Source organism: Sitophilus oryzae, unplaced genomic scaffold (assembly GCF_002938485.1).
Source record: "Sitophilus oryzae breed Bouriz unplaced genomic scaffold, Soryzae_2.0 scaffold_1744_pilon_pilon, whole genome shotgun sequence".
NCBI classification, from domain to species: Eukaryota; Metazoa; Arthropoda; class Insecta; order Coleoptera; family Curculionidae; genus Sitophilus; species Sitophilus oryzae.
Window position 1 is genome coordinate 1,094,512 of NW_022146440.1, and position 18,030 is coordinate 1,112,541.

The following is an 18,030-nucleotide window of genomic DNA, read 5'->3' on the forward strand; positions in this document are numbered from 1 at the left end:
CGTGGAAGGATCTCCCTTGTTTCGGCCCTACTATCCCAGCTCCTACGCCTTCTGACGTTTTTGAGCCGTCTCTATACCAGGTTGCCTCAGCTTGAATGGGTACACCTTTACACCAGTCTTCCCTTCCTGGTATGGTTATATTAAATTTGTTGTTGAAGCTATACCTAGTAGCTGTTGCATCAATTGGTAATCCCAATACTTTGTCTGCTTTTAGCTCTTCGATTAGCTTCTGGTTTGCAGTACTATGCGTTTGGTTTATGTGCTGCTGACCGTGAATTAACCTGTGCATGACAGATCTGGCTTCGCCTTGTATGAAAATATGTAGTGGTGGTAAGTTCAACAAGACTTCCATCGCATTTGTAGGAGTGGTTTTTATGGCCCCAGTTACACACAGGCACGCAAGCCTTTGTGTGGAACTTAACAGCCTTACCGCACCCACTTGCGATGTCTTTGTCCACCACGCCACCGACCCGTAGGTTATCATGGGTCTTACTACCCTTGTGTATAGCCATAGAGTCATTTTAGGGATAAGTCCCCAGTTTTTTCCACACATCCTTCTGCACCTACCTAAAGAGATGGCAGCCCTCTGTGTTGCTTTCGCTATGTGAGTATTCCATGTAAGCCTTTGAGCAAAAATATCCCAAGATACTTTGTTTCTTTGGCAAATGAAATCTCCGTTTCTCCTAGCACTGGTGGTTTTAGGCCTTTTGGTGCTATCTTTTTTGTAAAATTGACAATTTGTGTTTTCTGAGCATTGACTGTCGTCTCTCTTGTCTGCACCACTTGTCAACTTTGTTTAAGGCTGTCTGCCCGAAGGAAGTTATAAATGAACTACCATCAAGGCCAAGCAGCAATAGGCACGTATTATGATCAAGGATAGATTAGTATCACTGTCAAGGATTTTGTCGGTGGACAAACTACAAACTCTAGCCTTAAATAGTCATAGTTATACACATATCAGAATGTTTTTATCTATTTTATTTATTAAACGTTTTAAGAGTCCAGGTTTTGCATTCATATGTCATGACTGGTGGTACACATTGGTCGAATATTTTCTTCATTAGATAAAGTGGCATTCTAGATTTGAATATAATTGAGTCTCTGCCATAAATACTCCATGCTAACTTAATTCTTCGGTTGATTTCTGCTAGTAGAGATCCCGAACTGTGTTTTAGTTGTCCCAAATATAATATGTATTCTTCTAGTATGTCCAGTTTTGTGTTATTTATTAGAATGTCTTTTCTGTCTACTAGTTCGTTGTACAGGGTGGGTCAAATTCGACGCTTTTAAATGGAAACACCCTTTTCTATAGGAGATAGACGAAAGCTAATATCGGTGTCTGGAGCTCATTTTTCATCAAAAATATGATGGTGAAAACCGCACATCAATATTTGTTACCGTTTCGAAGTTACGGGGTGTTTTTCAAAAATGTGCAATTTTAACAAATGGCTGTAACTTTTTTGCTATAAATTTTTTTTTATTTCTATAAAAATATTTCCAAAGCACCTTTTTACGTAAAATTTAATGGTTTAAGTATATTTTTTTTAATTAATAATTTAAGAGTTATCAACAAAAAAATTGATTTTTTATTTGGGACACCCTCTATATTTTTAATTAACCGAAAATAATTTAAAATTACCTTTCCAAAAATATAGCACACTTGATATTTTGTTATAATCCCCTTTGAAATACAGAATTTTTAAAAGTTTGCCACTTTTAATTAGTAGGCTTTGGACCCCTTATTGATGATATGCCTTTAATGGAACTCCAAAACATATTTTTCCAGCAAGACGACGCACCGCTTCTGAACGCTGAAGTTATCAGCAAATTTTTGCAGCCAATTTCAAAAATAATTGAATATCTAACCAAGATCCCAGCCGTTGGCCGTCGAGGCCGCCTGACTTAGTGCCCATGGATCTAATCCTATATGGATATATTTGCAAAAAGGTTCCTTATTCATCCTTATAATGTAGACAAGAATTAGAAATACTTCGCAGTTATGAGGGGGTATTCACCTCCACTTCACTCATTTTTTCACCCCCACTGAGTTAATGAATTCCGCGAGTAATTTTCAAAAACTGCCCCGTATGTCCATAACAGAAGACGGTCGATATGTCGAGCACCTGTAGCAAAATCTCATGTCTTGGTTTGCTATTTATTTTTATTGATATTAGATATAGTTTAAATGTGTTGATGTTGGTTAAATATATTTTAAATTGTTATAAAATTCTGCATCTCTCATAGCAAATATTATTTTCGTTTTAATTGATGCTCACAGCTAGAATTTTTTTGCATTACAGCTGGTGCCGTTCAAAGCCTACTTATTTAAAGCGGGCGAATTTTTATATACTCTATATCTCGAAGAGAAATCGAGCAAAATATCAAGTGTGTTATATTTTTGGAAAGGTAATTTTAAATTCTTTTCAATAGATTAAAAATATACAGGGTGTCCTATATAAAAAATCTAATTTTCTGTTGATAAATCTTAAATTATTAATTTTAAAAAATTATACTTAAACCATTAAATTCTACGTAAAAAGGTGCTTTGGAAATGTTTTCATAAAAATACAAAATTTTTCATAGCAAAAAAGTTACAGCGATTTGTTAAAAATGCATATTTTTGAAAAACACCCCGTAGCTCCGAAACGGTAACAGATATCGATATGCGATTTTCACCATCATTTTTTTGACAAAAATTGAGCTCCAGACACCGATATTAGTTTTTGTCTATCTCCTATAGAAAAGAGTGTTTCCATTTAAAAGCGTCGAATTTGACCCACCCTGTACATTACTTTAGTTTTTCTTAAATTCATTTTGAGACCTACTTTATTGCTGACTGTTTTAGTTCGTTAATTTGTGTTTGTAGTTCCTCAGGACTATTGGCTATTAGGACTATGTCATCAGCGAATCTTAGATGGTTAAGAAATTCTCCATCTATTTTTAATCCTATGTTGGTCCAGTCTAGTTACTGAAGATTTCTTCTAGTGTTGCTGTAAACGGCTTTGGGAATTGATATCGAGTCTTCTTGTCGTACTCCTTTACCAGTTTTACGGGTAGAATTAGAATAATGTTGGCGCTATTCCAGTATTGCGGTATATGTTTTCTCCTTATACAGCTGGTGTATGTATATAATATTTGCTAGGAATTTCCTACTCACTTTTTTCCTACTGAATTTCTTACTAACTTGACTTGAGGGAAAATAACTTGAGTTGACTTATATTTCATATCAATTAATCTTTTAGTTGCGTAATCGAAGGCGCGATTTTCAAATTCACTGTTGCACCATGGGCATATTTGGCGCCGTGCTGACTAACTGGAATTTAAATTTCACGCTGGGGATTCAGGTGGTAGCTCTGCTGTAAAAAAATGTCAATTTACTGCATTTATTTATTTCCTGACATTGTCATTCCTTTTGACATTTTGGTTTTGTATTTTTTGGTTTAAATAAATAGTGCTGTGATACTTTAAGTTTGAAAATGTTTAGTAACAGATCTTGCAGTCGAACATTGTTCTTTTTGGAACCTCTTTTAGTACGAAGTGTACAAGATTGCTTAACAGCCGTAAAAAACTCATCGCAACTTTATTAGAAAGTTTTAAACGGAAAAGCAATAGTAGGTAATGGCCCTTATGTCCTTTATGTGCTGTTAAGAAAGTGAGTTTTGATGATGTAAATAATAACTGTTTATATATTAATAATTTAGTTATTTTTTTATCCTAAAATATTTTGATTCAAGGAAAATATATAAAAGTGGGCAACGCTGTGCCGGTCAAGCTTAATCACGTTACTAAAAGTTTATTTGGTAAGAACTGTAAATAATTATAGCTGTTTTTGTACACGAGCCTAAAATAATCAAATGTACCTAACGAATTTATTTGCAAATCCAACTCAAGTGCAAATTAATATTAATTGCATTTATTGGAATTACTTACTAGTGCATTATGAAAAATTATACACGTCCTTTGTATTAAAATAATATCATTGTTCATGTGAATGACCAATGTCTTATACAGTGGCGTAGCTACCTAGAGGCTAGGCGGGGCAGTGTCCCGGGGCCCTCAAGCTCAGGGGGTCCTTGAATCCTTACCAGAAATCTCGAAATGAACTTTTGGAAATTTCTCCCATTTTCAAAATAAATTTGACAGCTTGCAACCCTACTTTAATCATGACAACTCAGTTGAGAGAAATTCAAAAGTTATGCCTAGAGAATTCCCCTAAATTCTTTCTGTAGGTTGGCAGTGTTGTCAATTTGACGGATAGTAATATGTGCGTTTTATTATTCATCGATGTGCGTTTTATTATGAATTCGAGTTAAGATTTTTTTTTGAGAACTAAAATTAATGCTGTATCACGAGTAAGTAAGGTACCTACTGTCAATAAACTTTTTTGTACTGGTTAATATAGTGGTTCAATTTTATTTGATTTTACCACTCATATTGATGTAAAGTCAATAAATCGTGTCAAATCTATAGATTTCGGCTACAGCTCATTGTATAACGCGAAATATCGTGAAAAAATGCAAGTCACCTGCAGTAGGTACATTAATTCAGGTCGGCGGGCAGATCGTTCATGGTCTCCACCGTTAAACGTGGTAACACTAAGGTTTGTGCAAACCGCATCCTCCTATATCTTTTAGTAATAACTGAGATACCGTATGATTTCAACCAAAATGGGACACCCTGTACATTCTTCGCCATCTAAACAAGCTCTTAGAATATTTAATATCAATTTATTTATATACCTATATACTTGTATGTAAAAAATGTTAACTCATCTGCCACTATAAGTTATTAAAAAATCTAGTACTAGTTTTTACAAATATACCTACTTCGTATAATAAAAACAAAATTTTTAACAGATTAGTATCTATTTTTAATACCCAAGTCCCTAAATAAATCGTATGTATAATTTATTCTGACAACTTGAACTCTTAATAATGAGCAACTATTGAGTGCTAGAATGCGACCTACATTATAGTATTTACAGCAATGTTATTATTTTTTACAATTCCTGTCACTTCTGCACAGGGGTGGATGGGGAAGTGGAAACCGGCCCGGGAAAAACAGACAACCGGCCCAAATCCACAAAAACAAAATGACCATAACGTATTTTATTTATTACTACAAGGTGTCCCAGAAATAAGTGCAAGTATTTTAATTGGTAGTATAGTTGAAGCCCAGAAACAGGCCTATGAGGTTTTTTTTGCAAATTTTTGAAAATTCGGAATTTTTTGAAAAATGTTTTGGATTTTTTTTAGTTTTTAGTTAAAAACATAATTTCTTGATAATATGGCAACATAGGTAGTAGATTAAATTTACAAGAAAGAAAATCCAGAAAAGATCCAGTGATCCATTCTCAAAATTTGAGCAAAAAATTGGAAATTTTCAAAGTAAAATAACTGTGTTATTTTGGACTTATTTGAAAAACGATGAAGAGAAAATATTTATGTTTAATTTATCGAGATCTACCACTTCTTAAAATACTTGCACTTATTTCTGGGACAACCTGTATATAAGTAATGGTGTTTTAGTATAGTATAAAGGTTTAAAAAAAAAATATAAATTGTCTTGATCAAAATTTTCGTAAAGACCAATATTGGGTCGGACATCTGATATTTTTACTACAAAATGGCTCAGTTTTACAGGGTTCTACTGCTTTTTTTCCATTATCGATAACGGTAATTTGATCTTGAATAGGCTACGAGTCACGATTTTGAGAAACTTTCCTGATTCATTCAGTTCAGCTGACCCAATCCCCTCTGAAATACATTACTTTAAGCTTTTCGGGTATATACTTTCTTACACATTCTAGAAATAAATTCTCTATTTTCTGCTACAGCAGCAGCCTCCTCGTGTACACGTGTTATTAACTGAATGAACCGCGGTCGCCGTTAAAACTGCAGCATTTTTTAGGTTATTATATAGTTCTTATCATGAAACTTTTCCTCTATACTTTTGTACATTTGGCATCTTGTATGACAATGCCATGATCAGAGCCATGACTCAAACGAGAAGAACCTAGGCAATACCTAGGCAGTGGATATAAATGTGTTCTGATGTAATGTTATGTTACAGTCCATAATAAGAATATTTGGATTTTCGAGACATATTAATATTTTATTATCTAATCTAGTTTACACTTTATTTAACTCTTCTCTGCTGTCTCAGTAATATTTAGCAAACTCATTTTAGCAACATTTTAAACAACAATTTAGACTTGGCTTTTAGTTCCGTCCCAATTCAAGCCAAGCATAGATGTTTTGTCCGTCAACTGCAGAATTCGCGTCAAATTGGTCCACCTTTTTACAAAGGGGAGCTCGAAAAATATTGCACCGAAGCCCCCAGTTATCTCAATCTACGCCACCGTATTCTTAGTATACATTTAGATCGAGACTCTTTAAATTTACCTAATGATATTCATTCTTTTTTCTTGCTGCCAGTCAGTCATATTTATTAATTATTAATAAAAGAATATTGGGTAAAACTATACAGAGTGAAAAATAAGTGCAAATATTTTCAGGGGTGGTATATTTCGATCCCAGGAACACGTCTATGAGTTTTTTTTTGCAAAAAAAGATGTTAAAAATCGAGCATTTTCTTTTAAATTCTTCTGTATATTTTAGAAAACTTTTTAGAACTCCTGTTCACCGCAAATTTTCCCACGGTATAGTTTCTTAATCTCTGATATTACGGCACTAAAAGAGATGCAAATACCGAAAAATTGAGCTGGCTCAAATTTAAAAAAAAAATCTATTTTTTTTTTTAATTTACAAACTTTAATAATTCGATTGGACTTATTTGAAACTCGATAAAGAAAATATATTATGTTATTTTATCTACCAGCCCTGAAAATATTTGTTCCTTTGTATAATAAAAATTTTCAAACCGAACAAACAACAGATGATTATTAAAATTATGTGTCCCAGAGAAAGACATTTTACAATAGTTATTTTACAAATTGGTGTTTGTGTTTAAAATCAACTGACGATTATACTGATGAAAATTGATTAGTTAGTTATGGAGTCACTAAGGATCTTACGTCACTTTAGTTAGAAGATGAACCATTTAATTTTTGCTAATCCAATCTTTTTTGAGCGCTGATCGGGACCGGCCCACCGGCCCACCGGGAATTTTCCCGTTTTCCCATATGGCCCAACCACCCCTGCTTCTGCAGCAGCTGAAAGGTCACTTAGCAAATTAAAAATAATAAAAAATTATTTAACAAATAATATGGGCCAAACTCGACTCGGACACTTATCGCTAATAGCAATTGAAAGCAAAACCGCATCAAGCCTGGATTTTAGCGAAGTCATTGATACTTTTGCGAAAACTAAAGCTAGAAAAAAATTGTAAATATAATTATTGTTATTTAGTCAGTTGGTAGGCCCGACCTTTATATAATAAACCCTTGAATCTTCTCTATTTCGTCTTATTAGCCAAACCCACACCAAGTATTAATTGTAATTTATGTAGTAGCTGAGTATTTTTAAAGTATTTGTATATTTCATATTTTTATTTGATAAAACCTAATCAGTTTACATAGCAGTGGGGCCCCATTTTTTAATTTGCCCCATGGCCCTTGGTTACCTAGCTACGCCACTGGTCTTATAAAAATGATATAGTACATATATTTAGTAGTGTATTTAAAAAATAACTTTCTATTTACCAGTAAAAATATATAAACGTTTACAATAATCTGGCATACGTTGTACACCATAAGCAATTTCTTTAATTCGTACGGCTTTCTGTTTTTCATAAATTCTGGTCCCCATTTCAGTACGAAATATAAATACGAACCGAGTATTAGTAATATTGTTGCAGGACTACTAACAAGGAATAAGTTCTTTGTTCTAGAATCTGAAAATAATGATAAACATATATTTAGATATCAAAAATATACCAGATACTTATTTAATTCATTATTCTTAATTTAGATTTTATATTTTTATCTTAAAACGATTTAATATAGGTAATATCTAAATAAAGAAACGCTTCAGACATTGAATTTATTAATGGTTCCAAAGACATCTAAATAAAGGGAGACAAAACAATTTACATTTTATTGCGATCACGAACCGTGTTGAACCAAAAATCGATGATGACAGATTTACGCGGTATGTGATAGAATACAGTTTGAGTTCCAAATCTTATTATTGTTATTAGTGTTTTTGGGTACATATATAGAAACGTTAAACTAAATATTTGTATAGGTATATAACTTTAATTAATACATAAATATTTTGTGCCAGGATTATACCTTTGAAATTATTTTTAATTTTCTAATTAAATTATATTAGGGAAATTACAATGACAACTACCGGCATAGCTGTGGATTCATCTTTACTACGAAATTGTCAAAATCTCTAAGAATTATGCTGACATTTGACGATTTCATTTGTTTTCATTCAACTTATATTTGACAGAGCGCGGTTGTGAGTTTTCTGCGGTGGTTGAAAGTTATTGTATATTTTGAAGAACTTTCTAATAATTATTAAGGTTTATTGCAAAGAAAACTATTTAAAGTAGTTTTTAACCATCTACAATGGTTCGCCAGTGCTTAGTTTGTAAAAAGGTGGACTATTCTAACCCGGAATTGATATTACGACGGTAAGTGTCATTACGTTTTTTTTACCTCCCAAGCAACACAGATAGTAGCAGGTACGGTTCTAGGACTACAAAAGCGACCATCAAGTAGACTGCCACTATCGACGGCTACGTTCCGCCACGTAACTGTTACTAAAATGGGGAAGAATTTAGGGTAACTGGGTAGTATACCGGGTGGTCCCAGGGACTAACGCTGCCACTATATTTCGTAACTGTAAAGTGAAAGGGTAGTAGCGGTCACTATCCTGATACGTAGCGGCCTAGTCGCCCCTAGGTAGCCGCCTGGTAACTGCTGCTATATAGTAGCAAAACATTCTTCTAGCGACCTCTACTTTTAAAAAACGTTTTGAAATAAAATGTGTTATGTTTATGAGGAAAATGATGGTTTTTAATCGCGTATTTCGGACACTTCCAGGACTAATATTATAACGCACGTCACTTTACTGACAAATATTACCGAGTTAGATGGAAATATTTTAACGCGCCTTCGAATTAATTCAATTTTGTAGATATTTAAGGATAAAAAATAATATCAAAAATATTAAAAATAATATTTCGTAATGCATGAAAGTGTGTTCGAGTTCTAATTGGAAAAATAAATGCTTAAAGCACTATAAAACTTGGGAAAATAAATAAAAAATGAAAATATACTAACAAATAAATTTAATTAAAAAATTTCTGACAGTAAAAAATGGCTGACGCACACTTCGCTACGATAAAGTTAGGCTCTTCCTTATGAAGTAGCAGGGACTACCCATTTTTTACTTTAAAAGATCCGCTACTTCCAGTGATTAAGTTGTTACTACCCAAAAGTTACTTTGTAGTATCGGTTACTACTTTGGAACTTTATTATTCTTAAATGTATTTAAATTTTGTACACTATGGTAACTACTGGAACTAGAAAGTTACTTTGAACACCCAAAAAGTCGGACAATCACGCATTTTATGACAATATAGTTCCATATGTTTCTATAAAGTTCCGCCTACCTCTCATCTCAAAACAATTTAAGAACACTAATTTTTTATCTACGAGCCTTGGAAAAATATATTTGATCAATTAATGTTTTTCGTGTCTTGTCCTGACTGGTTAAAAGATGCCTAAATTGTATTTTTAATCATATCTCAATTTTTTCAAATAGAACGATGATGACTTAGAATATTTGGAAAAGGCATTTTTTACGAATAATTTGGTACCACACACTTGGTATTTCGAGTCAAATTGCCGTTATGAACCGATGTTACAATTTCAAATAAACCATATGAGAAAATGTCATATGATATGTCATTCTATTCAGAGTGTCATTTTCTATTGAATTAAGTAAAAAATATTGAGGGTGCCATTTAAAGATCAAAAGTTGTCTTTTCCGTTGAAACATGAAGTGACCAAAAACAATTGAATAAAAAAAATGATGAATGAGAAAATCGAATTTTTACTTTCACCCTAATCTGATTTACTTCAATTCCAGTCTCCAAAATCTCATTTAATTCTGTTACAAAATCATGTAAAAATTCTTGTAATGGAGGTTTTAACTCGCCACAATAAAGGGTTGATCGCAAGGATATTCATGCATTTTTAGGAGTATCGGCCAAAATTCTAATGGAGGCAAGCCGTCAACATTAAAAATTAGAGACGCCGATTCTAGGTTGCTCTCTTCGGATAAACGTGCTACTAAAATCTTCCTTATTCCATTATGCCAAAATTCCTCATTTTTCATTGGAACAATGGCACAATATCTCGGTGTACTCAATAAAGTCCTGCTGTTTCCTGGCAATGATGTTAAGCCTTCATTTTTAACCTAACCTAACCTAACCTAACCAAGTAAATCTGTTAAAGCAACGTTGCTAATTTGGTGTTTTAAGGCTCAATGCCTAGTTCCTGACTGATATTACTTTCTTCTCTGAGCTCTGTTTTATCTTTAAATTCATCAGTAGTCACCAACTCGACATTCCTAGAAAAATGCATCTATAAGAACTTTACAAATATATAAAAAAATACGACAATTATACATAATAAATACATGAATTTTCAAAAATAGATTTAAAATAATTTATTGTGATATCAAGCCCAGTCATACTTCTCTAAATTTAATCCAATAAACCCTTTATCCTGGTGAACTTTTCTAGGAAGTTCCACTAGCAGCGCAGTGAACAAACAATTTTATTGATCTTTATTCTTGTGGTAATGGACAGGATGGGTAAATACGCGATCTGCTACTATAAAGAAATATTTTTTAGTTTCCACAACTTTATAGTAGCAAGACGTCAATAGAAATATAGTTCCCGTTACTTTATAGTAACAGACCATAGTCGCAGCTACTATTTTGGGACCAACAATTAGTACCCAAATGCCTCGTAACTTTAAGACCCAAAATATAGGGTACTGCGACTATTCTGTGACTAAGCATGGGACTATATAGTAACAAGTACTTTATACACCCATTTTAGTAGCACAGGCTGGTAACCGTTCTGTATTTATTGTCACTATGTAGATTTTGCCACTTAGTGGTAACAATGAAAGGATTTGCGTAGTCCCAGTTACTAGACGCAACAACCCATTTGCTACCATAATTTTGGGTGTTTAAATTCCAAATGACTAGTAACAGGATGGTAACCGATACTATCCAAAAACACTTTGCAGTGGTATTACCGGATATAGTGACAAATTAGGTAACAGGGTGCACCCAGAAACTATGTTTTGGTAGCCACTCTGAAACAGAAGGGATTTGGAACTATCTGTGTTGCTTGGGCTTTAGCCATGCTTACAATAGCGTATCTAGATACTTTTAGTTATAAGTTGAGATTATTATAAAAAATACGTAATATTTTCTTATTTGTTGGCGCTTTCGATTGTGAAATTAGAGTTACCCTCAGTTAGACCTCGGACAAAACTAGTTATAATGGAAAATTGGTCTGAGGCAATCCAAATCAATTTTTGATAAAATTCATCAATTTTTGATAAAAAAAAACATCACGCCATCGTCACGCCACTGACAGAGCCAAATGACAGAAAGATAGACGAAACTCAACCGTGTTGTTATATTTATGTACCCATGTCTCTTTTTAACTCACATAAAAGTGTCAAACCATGTATGATTCTAAATAATTGAGTTTTATGAATGGAGTGTTCTGTCTATCCATTTAGATGTCTTTGAATGGTTCTCCAAAAAATGGTTTCGCCAGCATTGCTCGTTTGACTTCATTATAGCGGATATCTTCTTACCCAGGATTTTTAAAGAAGTAAAAAAGAGAATGTAAAAATGATAGCGCCACCCGAAAAAAAAAGTCACTAATCTTTATCGACAAAGAAATAATATTATAAATATACTTAACAGATATCTAAATAATAGTAACGTGCCTTACAATATACTTAACAGATATCTAAATAAAAACAACATGCCAAGGTAAATAATATTCCAATAGACAAATTGCAATAGACAAGACAAATAATTAATTGGTGTTCCTATTATTATTTTAATCCTTTTAGAATAGTCTATAGTAATAGTAATTTAACATTTACAATTTGGATATATCACCATAGGTATTGGTAATTTCTCTTAAAGGTACGCGCACACTGACCAGAGCCGCACCAAAGAATATTATAATTTATTGTATTAAGATATTCTTTGGCCGCACGCGCCCCATCGACCGAAGAAAAATGTGTTGTTTGCGCTACTTTCAATGAAAGTGTGCACACTAGCCAGAGCCGCACGAATCGCATCGACGAAAATGCGGCCAGCATTCTTCTTCTTGGGCCAGAATGATTTTCGGTCAATGCGGCTAGTGCTGCTGACGTCACACGCAATTTCTTCCACTCTACGCGGGTAGTCGAATCGAACTAGCCGAAGAGGAGATTAGAAATTCAGTATGCTAAGAAAGTTCGCAAATTTTTCATGGCTCATTTTGAAATTTTGCAAATATTGTAAACCCGTAACTTTCGATTCTTTCTCGTGATTTCTTCTTTTTTTATTAGCAAGGAGCTCATAATTATTTCTTGTTCGTTGTCATTCATTGTCGAGAAATATTAAAAAAACATGCTTATCATTGCATACAGGACTCCGGAAGCGACTGATGAGAAATTTGATTGGCAAATACGGATGTAGCAGGGGAAAAAGAAACAAAAGAGCGAATAATGCGGTGAGTGCGGCGCGTGTGGCGAATGCGGCGCTGGGCAGTGTGCGCGTACCTTAATGTGACAAACACTGGTATAACAATACATTTACCTTATACAGGGTGTCCCAGAAATAAGAGCAGATATTTTAAGAGGGGGTAGATCTGGTGAAAAGAGACATATTTTCTCTTTACCGTTTTTAAAATAAATTAAAAATAACCGAGTTATTTAACTTTGTAAATTTAAAAAAAATAATAGGAACATTTTGAGAACCGCCGCACAGTGTTTTATGATATAGGGACTAGGGGACAAAAATAATTTATTTTGCTATACAGCCGGTATAATAATACTATTACTCTATATTTGTCAATCATATTCAAGGGTATCTATACACATAATTCATATTTAAAAAATACAATATTCTTAGCAAAAATTTAACTCATAATCAAGTTTTCTATGAGTCAATTAATAAAAGAATACTGGCCGCGCCATAATTGATTGTATTAATGTTTTATAAATAGTGGTTTCTTACTTTTTATTCACTGAACTGAAATCAACTTAATACTTAAAAAAAACGTTTCGGCTAACTATAGCCTTCATCAGTGTTGTGTCATACGAAAAAAATAGCGTCGAATATAATCCAAAAAATTACATATAAAATATTCACACCACATAATGTTTACTGCAATTAATATACTAATATAAACTTATCAAAAGATGACCACATATTTTTTTAAAATTATTACTCTTAACACTAAAACTATCTACATTGACTATGGAGTACGCAGTAAACATTATGTGGTGCGTGGTGTGAATATTTTATATGTAATTTTTTGGAATATATTCGACACTATTTTTTTCATATGACACAACACTGATGAAGGCTATAATGTTAGCCAAAACGTTTTTTTTAAACCAAATAAAAATAATGAAAAACCAAATGAAAACTTAATCAGCGTTTTTCCCGAACCTAAATCCCAAAAAAATAAAAAAATTTAGAATATTTAGAAACAAGGTTCAAGAATATCAAATTTTCCAAGATTGTAAAATTCTAGTTAATTATTTTATGTGTACAATTATTTAGGGAATGTCATCGATGTTCATTTCCAAGCCAACTAGACGCCGATTTTTTTCGATGATACGGTATAATTCTTACATAAAATGTAAATTCTGATGTAAACAACATTAGACGAATTAAAACAAAGAAATATGAATTTCTTAGTATTTTTAGTAACACCTTTATTCTTAAAACTTAGTTTTGTATTGCAAATATACCAATTTTATTGTTATTTTATTCATATTGTATTCAGCCATCACTTAAATATTTGATATTCATTTGGTATTATAAATAATCAACACTATTCAGTAAAAATTACTGAACAAATATATGTTATGCTTTACATACATTATATTATCAAACAAAAACACATTCTTCTTTTAAACTTTATCATTCTTGTCCTTACAAAAATCTTTTTTAATTTTGATCTCAAAATAATAATCTTTTTCATGATCTTTAATACACATATTCTTTATTTTTCCCTAGATCATAATACCTACTTACGTGTTTATCTTACGTGTTTGAATCTATCGAAGCTGAACAACAACACTTGGAGTGGAGATTCCACAATATGAATAAAATAAACATAATTGTCCAGTTTTCATTAATACCATCATGGGAGAATATTATTTTTAAATTTATTAAAGATATTTCCAATAGAATTGTTTTGATTTATAACTCGTACCCACTTTTCTTGCTCTTGCGGATACTTTAGGCTGCCTAGTATAACTATCCTTTCTACCAGGAACACAACAAAGATGAGGCATAGTACCAAAAACACACACCACTTAGCTTTATTGATGAATTGTTAGTCTTAAAAAACACACACAAAAAGCACGATAACTAAAAAATTTATGGGCACTTTTAGGTAAATGCACTTACAAAACGTGTAATATTTCGTGTTTTTTTATGAGAAACAGAGTGACCATCATAGTGACCATATATCTAGTAGTACTTTATGTCACATAAACACCAAAATAATTAGTTTTTTGCACTACAATAACAAATAATACCAAAAATCAACCGAAATATGAATACAGAATCTAACCCAATATCTAAGTATGTACAGCTGATGAAATAAACAAAAGTCCGCCCGTAAGCTGATCTTTTATAGAAGGCATTGATCCAATTACCCGGACCGATGTTCGGATCTCAGACAATTCGACGCTCAGTGTTGCCGCAGAGTCAAGCAAGTATATTAAAAAACAATATATTTTACTACTACTACAACTATATTTTACTACTACTACTATATACTACTATATTACTATATTAAAAAAGTAGAAAAAAGACTCAAAGTCTCGGTCTCAACGTTTATACAATATTAAACTGTTAGACGTGTTTCGCTCATATACGAGCATCATCAGACAAATACAATTAAAATCAATCTAAATGCACGTTCACATTTTACAATTAAAACAACACTGAGATACACGTTCACATTTTACAATTAAAACAACACTGAGTGTTGTTTTAATTGTTGAACGTGTATTTGGATTGATTTTAATTGTATTTGTCTGATGATGCTCATATATGAGCGAAACACGTGTAACAGTTTAATATTGTATAAACGTTGAGACCGAGACTTTGAGTCTTTTTTCTACTTTTTTAATTTAAACCAGGTCTCTTTGAGAAAAATGGATACATTCTTTAAAGCAAGTATATGTTTAAAAATAAATCAGAAAATCACACACACACAGAGATTGCAGAGATTCATTACATTTTTTAGATGTTATTATTACGCAAAATAAATTTAAAAAAATACCCACAACATTAATAAAAGATACTTATGACAGATCGTATGAAGAAAACATCCCTATGCTAACTAGACTGTTAAACCAAATCTACAAAAACATTGAGATTCCACAAGATTGGCTGAAGTACAATTTTTGTCCCTATCCAGAAAATAACACCGCAAAAAGATGCGAACACTTCAGATTAATAAGCCTAATAAGCCATGATTTAAAAATACTTCTTAAAATAATTCAACACAGAATATTCAGAAAATGTGAAATTGAATTAGATGATGGTTAATTTGGCTTTCGAGAAGGAATGGGGACCAGGGAAGCAATGTTTGGCCTGTCTGTCCTCTTACAGAAATGTAGAGACCAACAAAAAGACGTATACATTTGTTTCATCGATTACGAAAAGGCTTTTGATAAAGTAGAACACACAGAGCTGTTTAATACCTTGCAAGAAAAAGGTCTAGACAAGAACGATATCCAATTCTTAAAAACACTATATTGGAATCAGACAGCATACATAAGGTTAGGGCAAGACGAAACAGACGAAATACCAGTACAACGTTTGTCAGGGATGTGTACTGTCTCCCTTATTGTTTAATATATACTCGGGGTATATATTCGATAAGGCCCTACAAGATAAAGGCATTAGTATAAAAATAAATAGCGTCCCAATTAACAACCATAGGTATGCAGACGACACCTCTATTATCGCTGACAACCCTGAGGCTCTTCAAGAACTTCTAGACGATTTGGGCAGGAGATCCATTGGGCCTTAAAATAAACACTGAAAAAAACAAGATAATGGTGTTAGTAGGAGAAATATTCCACCACCCAACATACGAGTATACGGACAATGCGTAGAAACGGTAAATAAGTTCAAATACCTGGGATCCTGGCTAACATCGGGCCTTGACCCCGACTTAGAAGATCGCGTCTAGAACAGGCTAGATCAATGTTTAACAAAATGAGAAACCTATTATGTAACCGATCACTCAACATCAACATACGTCTGCGTTTTGTATACTCAATCCTCTTATACGGCTGTGAGACATGGACGATTAAAATGGACACCATGACACGGTTGGAAGCTTTTGAAATGTGGATCTAGAAAAGACTCTTGAAAATACCCTGAACAGATCATGTACGCAATGAAGAGGTTCTTGGGAGGCTAAACAAGGAAAGGGAATTACTTTTGTAAATATGACAGCATACCTGGGCCATGTCATGCGCAATAGCAGAGTAAAGCTTCTGAAGTTGATTATAGAAGGAAAGGCAGAAGAAGGAACTTGGGAGACGCAAGCACTCTTGGTTGAAAAACTTACGAGACTGGTCCGGACTGAACTCACACGAACTGTTTCGAGCAGCACAGGATAGACAGTGTTTCGCCGCGATTGTTGCCAACCTTGATTAGAAGATGGTACTATAAGAAGAAGATGATGACAGATCGATGTAACTGTGACGGTTCTCTTCATCGATACACACTTAAATAAAATACACTTCACTGTGCTGCTTTACTTGTGCATGCTATTATAATAACTGCTAAAATAATAGTCTCCATTTCTAACACATTATTTTCATATAGGCGTCTTCATAATTTGAAGCACTGATTTACAAAACACCTTGAAAAGCGCACATTACTTTGAATACCTTTCCGAATGAAGAAATGTTGAGAATTATTGCCTCATCAGTCCTAATTTTTGGTGTAGAAATTTAAAATTGCTGTGAATTTATAAATATAGAAATATGTAGAATGCGGATAACGTAGGAAGTGGCAACACTGCAAGGTTTAGATAGACCGCAGGGAAATCTCAGGTGAATAAACAGTGGCACTAAAAAGTTTTTTAAAATTTACTTGAAAATGTAAAAAAAATAATTTTCAACAATTTTTTTTTCGCAAAAACCTCATAGGCGTGTTTTTGGGGTCGAAATATACTACCAGTTAAAATATCTGCACTTATTTCTGAGACACCCTGTATTTATTATAAATAATCATAATCTTACAGATATCAATTAGATACTATTCTATGTGTGAATATTAGATAATTATTTGTAGATAAATGAAATAAATTTCGCCAGTTACTTATAGATAAATTAAAAGAATAATAATCAGAATAATAAATCTTAATATTGGCTTACAAGTTCAATTTTGTAAATTACAAAAATATTAAATAAGTTCTCTTACCTGCTAGTTCATAAAATACATAATTCCAATAGCTTTTACTGATATCTAATGGTCTAAATACAGAATCAGTAAATAACATTTTATTCGTTTATAGCTATTTAAGGACCAGATATTTTCTTATGTTTAACAGAATAGTCCACATTACAACTGCTTTCTCATTAAATTGTGGTTTGCAAATAGGGGTCAGCTGTATATACTGTTTATTAAATTTTAATTAATATTCTATAAATTTTGAGATATAAAACTCATTGTTTTTTAATCCATCATAGGTGTAATGTTATTCAACAAACAAGTCAACAATTTAGTAACTAGTAATGGAAACTATCGAATAAAAACT

At 32.8% G+C, this 18,030-nt stretch overlaps 1 protein-coding gene across 2 annotated transcripts in view; it reads right to left on the reverse strand.

Moving 5' to 3' along the window:
- The window catches only part of LOC115881916 (elongation of very long chain fatty acids protein 4-like), a 40,090-nt gene extending 22,221 nt beyond the window's left edge, over positions 1 to 17,869 (reverse strand). For both annotated transcript variants that reach the window (XM_030899643.1, XM_030899644.1), the window contains exons 1-2: positions 17,694 to 17,869; positions 7,664 to 7,854 (exon numbers count right to left, since the gene is read on the reverse strand). In XM_030899643.1, coding sequence (XP_030755503.1) covers positions 7,664 to 7,854; positions 17,694 to 17,772 — 270 coding nt within the window. In that variant the 5' untranslated portion in view covers positions 17,773 to 17,869. The remainder of the gene's footprint in view (positions 1 to 7,663; positions 7,855 to 17,693) is intronic.
- Positions 17,870 to 18,030: the final 161 nt, after the last annotated feature.